Source organism: Gavialis gangeticus, unplaced genomic scaffold (assembly GCF_001723915.1).
Source record: "Gavialis gangeticus isolate Ggan-Ray unplaced genomic scaffold, GavGan_comp1, whole genome shotgun sequence".
Taxonomy (NCBI): Eukaryota; Metazoa; Chordata; order Crocodylia; family Gavialidae; genus Gavialis; species Gavialis gangeticus.
Genome location: NW_017729033.1, coordinates 83,922,732 through 83,928,831, shown reverse-complemented (window position 1 = coordinate 83,928,831; position 6,100 = coordinate 83,922,732). Strand labels below are relative to the sequence as shown.

General features: G+C 48.7%; 1 protein-coding gene across 1 annotated transcript in view; it reads left to right on the top strand.

The window, feature by feature from the left end:
* Positions 1-6,066: 6,066 nt before the first annotated feature.
* Positions 6,067-6,100, top strand: part of LOC109303762 (cytochrome P450 4V2-like) — a 28,522-nt gene continuing 28,488 nt past the window's right edge. The window contains 1 exon segment of the mRNA XM_019525980.1: positions 6,067-6,099. Coding sequence (XP_019381525.1) covers positions 6,067-6,099 — 33 coding nt within the window.

Here is a 6,100-nt window from a genome sequence, read left to right as displayed (position 1 = left end):
GCCTTCTGATTTACCTTTCACTTTATTGGCTGTTGATATTGATTTGTTGATTCCATTAGCTCTCTTTATTAGTCACATACTTTTTAACAGTATCATATATGTAAATGTGGATTTTTTTTTTCTTTCCATTCATTAGATACAGATTTTTTAATGGTTCATCATTGTTCCACCTCTCAGTTTAAACAGATTTTTTTTTGCCTAAGGTAATTTTTACTGTGTTTATAAAATTGTTTCTTTTGGGACATCCAGTAAGTTGTTCTTGAACAATTTCCACTGCAAACTGTTAATAGAAGCATGATCAGCAGCTGAGAGGGATCTTGGAGTCATAGTTGGCTCCAAGATGAACATGAGCCGGCAGTTTAACGATGCCCTCAACGAGGCCAATTGCACCTTGTCGTGCATTAGCAGATGCATGACGAAGAAATCATGGGAGGTGATGCTGCCCCTCTATGTGGCATTGGTGAGGCCACAGTTGGAGTATTGTGTTCAGTTTTGGGTGCCTGTAGCAGGGCACTAAGGTGCCTGCTACTGACAAACAGTAATATGGGCTCAGCTGCCAGTCACCAGGGCAGCACAGGTGTGGGTTGCCGAGACAACCAGTTTAGTCAGCTGACCGGAAGGGGGCAGGTCCTGGCCTATATAAGCAAGCCAGGCTGAGGCTGGAGGTCAGTTCCCCTCTGGCAGTTGAGGAAGAGGGAGCTCTGCTGGGAGTAGGCAGAGTAGAGAAGCCTGATGGTCTGAGCAGTTTCTGCATGAGGATACCGGGTGGAGGAAACCCTAGTAGGGATATGAATGAAGGTTAGCCAGTTTGGCTTGGAATTTATGTTGTAACACAGGAGTGTGAGTTTTCTACCGGAGGACTGGGTGAGGCTGTAGGGGTTGGAGGAGGCCTCATAGGAGCTACCCAGTAGTGTGGGGGTTCCTGGTGCTGGAGAGGGCGCCGTGTTTTGGGATGTATTGACCCCGGCCCCAGCGTGGGCAGTATTGGGAGGGTAAAGCCCCAGTGGGGTGCAAGACCTGGAAAAGGGGTCTGGAGGCCAGGCACGGCTATGGCCACCTGAGCCTCGATTGTGAGGAGCCCAGTGTAGGCGCAGGCGAGAAGCCCTGGTGGGGCGCAAGACCTGGAAAGGGGGTCTGGAGGCCAGGCACGGCTATGGGCACCTGAGCCTCAATTGTGGGATTGCGAGGCAAGGCCCCAGTGTGGGTGGGAGTACGGGAGACAGGCCCCAGTGCAAGCAAGAGCTGAGAGAGAAGCTAGGGGGTGCCCGAGAGGGCACAGGCAGATAGGGAGACGAGCTGGAGAGCGTCCGTGGGGGCACGGGTAACGGAGATGAGGCAGAGGACCCGTGAGGGCAAGGGGATTGTAGGACCCATGTGTGGCCCCTGAAGCTTCAGTTGCAGTGTTATCTAAGGCAGGGTACAGACTGGGATGTCGCAGAGCACTGTGCCAAAGAGGGTAAGAAGGCAGCCTCCCTTTAACAATATTCACCATCAAAGATGTGGCGGGCAAGATAAAGAGGGTGCATTTGAAACTGATTTGGCATGGTAAGGGGGCGCTAGGGGAGTTCACGGCACCCCTAGGTCCTGTCCTGCCACAGTGCCGCATTTCAAGAGGGACACAGAAAATCTGGAGAGGGTTCAGAGGAGGGCCACTTGCATGATTAGTGGCCTCTGTGGAAGACCCTATGAGGGGAGGTTGAGGGATCTGGATCTCTTCAGCCTTCACAAGAGATGTCTGGGGGGAGACCTTGTAACCGCCTATAAGTTTATCAAGGGAGGACAACAGGGAATTGGAGATGCACTATCTACCAGAGCACCCCTGGGAATAAGTAGGAATAATGGGTGCAAACTAGTAGAGAGTAGATTCAGGTTAGACATTAGGAAGAATTTTTTTTTTTTTTTACAGTAAGGATGACCAGAATCTGGAATGGGCTTCCACAAGAGGTGGTGCTATCACCTGACTTGGAGGCCTTCAAGAGGAGGCTTGATAGTCACCTGGCTGGGGTCATCTGACCTTGGTCCTCTTTCCTGCTGGGGCAGGGGGTCGGACACAATGATCCCTTGTGGTCCTTTCTGACTCTACCATCTATGAATCATCAGATCATAGGGAAGTAGGGCTGGAAGGGACCACATGGGGTCCATCTAGTTCAGCCCCCTGCTTAAGGCAAGATCATTGCTGAGTAAATCAAACATCATGCTCCCAGTCAGAAAGGCCAAGAACGCTTTCAGGCCTTTTGGGAAGTAGTTAGATGTGCAGGTATAAAGTCAGGACAGGGCAGGGTGGAGGGCTGTCACCTACCAAAGCTTATACCTTTCTGAACCAGTTATTCTCTAAAGTGCTACCTTGCCCTGCCTTCTTTAAGCTTTGGCAGAAGGTAGGACAGGGTGGCACCTAGATACTGTCTAGTTCAGAGACATTTCATAAGCAACAACCTACTTTGTCAGATGCTACAGGCTTTGGGAAACTGACCCTTTTAAAGTTCTAAATCCATATGTTATTATGGCAAATGCTCTCAACATTCAAAGGGGATTATATTATTTTTTTAAAATCTTATGTACGTGTCTGTGCTCGTGCTAATGATTGTATTTGTGACTATGTAGGTAAAATAGTTTCTTCCTGGATTTAAAGGGAATGAGGGATAATTATTGCAAATCCCCAAAAGTAATCAAGGCAGATTGCACATCTGAAGTCTCCTCCTTCAGGGAAAATCTGCATCAACTAGTCTGACTTGGGCCAAAGGGTGTAAGTGGCTAAAGTGTGTAAAATAGTAGTCCCAGGCCTAGGGGGGGAAAAAGAAAATTGCCATCCTAAAACTGGTAGACACAAGCCCATGAGCAAAAAAACTGCAAAAACCAAAAACAAAAAAATCTCCTCAAACAAAACAGGTAAAAGGTAAACCCCCTCCCCTCCAAAAAACAACAACCCCAAACCCAAAAAACAAAACCAAAAACCAAGGGCTGGATTAGTTTAAGAGAAAAAGCATCTGTACTGAAAAGTGAGTTTTGCTGAGTTAATACAGTTTGCAATCTGTGTAAATCTGCAAGATGATCATAATCTGTGTTTCCAAAGGGATGGTGCCAATTTGATAGGCCTTGGGGTACATAAGCAGGTACACTGACCATTTTTCTACAATGTTTGCTTTGTTTTTGTGTTCATTTTTGCTTTTTCTGGTTTTGTTTGACATCTGTGTTTCTTCCTCTGATCTGGGATTATTTCCCTAATAATTTCCTTAACTAGAAACTATGGCCCCACTGTACAGTTTTTCTAGTCAGGCAATGCAGTGAGAGTCAATTGATTTCATGGCTCATTATAATCTACCCCATCTAAACTCTTCATTCCACAGGTGTTAATGACCTTCTCTCTTTATCAGTGGTTCTGATATTCCACCCCTCAAACTATCCTTTGTACAATTATGTTGCCTGTTAGCTGCTCCTAGAAATGAAGCTCCTATTTGACCACCCTGCAGACTGTTTTTAACTCATTCAAATTAAGTTATATTTGTTTTTGCTTCAGTACACCCCCAAACCCTGAGCCTATTAGTAAAGCTTCTAGTTTATTTTTAACTGAAGAAAAATGTGTTGTGTCATATGTAATGATGCAGCTCACCATGTGCACACCCTCTTCAAATTTCTAGATCCACCCATGAGCAGGAAATGATATACAGTTATCAAAAAAATAAAAAAAAATAAGAGAGGAGCAAGGATTTCTTAGGGTGATTTTTTTTTTTTTTTATTGGACTGACTACATAGTTGGAATAGAGCACAGGAGGGCAAAATATGGCTAGCAGAGTGGATTCAGCCTGCTAACTGATTGTATCCAGCCTGTGAATTGACAGTTGCCAACTCATGAGATCTGACCCATGGGCGACCAGCAGCTCCAGCCACCATGTGGTGCCAGGTGGGTGTGCAGGACTATTTCCACCATGCCAGGTGGCTGGGTGGGTGGGATTGCAACTACCCAGTGCTGACACAGCAGCATCAGCTCCAGACCCAGGAAGATGCCCCAATCCCCACCTGCTGGGCACATCCACAGGTTACACTACTGGCTGCCCAGAGCTGTTTCTGCTGTGCTGGGTGGGTGGTAGTGTAAGCTGCAGATGGGGCCAGCTAGTTCTGAGTCAGGGATGGGGATCAGGGGGGTGCTGCAGCTCCAGGCAGGGCGGGGCAGGAGAGAGGGAAAGAGAGAGAGGGAGAAGATCAGGGCATGCTATAGTTCCAGGAAGGGAGAGAGGATCAGGACACACTACAGATCCTGGGAGGAAGAGAGAGAGAAAGAGAGAGATGTGGCCCACCAGAGGACACCAAAACTCATGGCCCTTGAGAAGACGCCACAATTGATTAAGTGGCTCTCCAGCTAAAATAATTACCCACCCCTGGGATAGAATCATAGGGCCTTGTTACACCGTAATTTTGGGCAGCTCTTGGAGCTTTTAACTTCTGGATTGTCTGCACATTAACACCTTAAACAAGTTTTTAAGCACTCATGCATATCAGAATTATACCACTTTAGGGCAGGATTATCTTTGATTGACACTACCCAGTTCCTGTTCCATTAAGGTGCTGAAATCCTCCAGTTTCCCTGAATCTTTCATACCCCTGCGCATAGACCAGGAATAGAAGCCTGTCCCGATGTCATCTGCTACTACAGAGCTGGTGCAGAACAAGGAGCAATGGTCTCAAGTTGTACCAAGAGAAGTTTAGGTTGGACAGCAGGAAAAACTTTCTCACTAGGAGGGTGGTGAAGCACTGGAAGCACAATGCTCCATGGGTGACTGGTGCCGCCTTAGACGGGCGGGCACATGCCCCCTCCCCCCCATGGCAACCAGTCAGTGACCGGGGGGGTGTCCCTTGCAGCCAGTTGTGCCAACTGTGTGTGGGGGGAGTCCCCCCATGGCCAATCACACCAACTGGGGGGCTCTGCTGCCTGGCCAGCACTCATGGGGGGGACTGGTGCCCCTGCCTACTGTAGCGAAAATAGATACTTTTCTCTATGTTTCTTTGTTCCTTGTTTTAGTATTAACCCCTGCATTCTGTAACTTTCCACCCACATGGTACAGGATGGCCTACTATGTATGCCTTATAGGTTGCTCAGGTTTTGGTTTGAAATGACCAGTTAAAATGTAACACCTCAACTGAAAAGAATGCTAGCTCAATAAAAGCCACATGTGCTCTTTGTTTAGGGTCAACACTGATCTGAGCAACAAGCTCCTCTGTCGGCCTGCTTGCAAGCAATAAAATAGAGTTGGATCCAGCCTGAAAGTGTGACTCTCTTCTAGAGGTGAATTGGACTAGCCTCCAGGGGATAAAATCAGCAATTTATGCAACACTACCCCCTCTGCCCGTTGCCTAGGTGGGAGTGCAGCCTGTTAGGGGTTGCAGTGCTTTCAGGGGGGTACATGTGCACCCCCTACACATCGCCACTGCTGTGCTCTATTCTTGAGCTGCAGTAACTTTATGACTTTATAACCTACTGGAAAAGGTTACCCAGAGAGGCAGTGGACTCTCCATCCTTGGAGGTTTTTAAGGCCTGGCTCAACAAACCTCTGGCTGGAAGGATCTAGTTGGAGATAGTCCTGCTTTGGGCAGGGTGCTGGACTAGATGTGACCTCCTGAGGTCCCTTCAACCCTCACTTTCTATGACGCTGTGACTGGGAGGGGGGTGACTAGACAGCCTTATCAGGACCCTCTGCTCTCTCTACCCCACTGAACATTGGGTAGCAACGCAAATCCTCTGGTGATTAGTGACGCCAATGAAATATGAAATACAAGAGTCAGATTCTACGCCTCAGCTGTATCCAGCAGCAGGAGGAAAACAATTCAGCCAATGCTATTATTACAGTTCCCTATCGCACCAAAAACTTAAACGATGAGCGAGCGCGCCTGGTGGAACATGCCACCCCCCCTTGGGCACCACAGCGAGCAGGAGCCTCCCCATCCCACCCTGAGGGCCGGGCTGTATCTGCCGCCAGCAGCGCCCGCTCCTCCCTGCCCGCGCCCCCGCCCCGCTCCGCCCCCGGCCACATCCCGGCGTACAAAAGCGGGCGGTCGGGGCGGGGCGGGGAACAGATGGCGGCGGCCATGAGCTCGGGGCTGGCGGCGG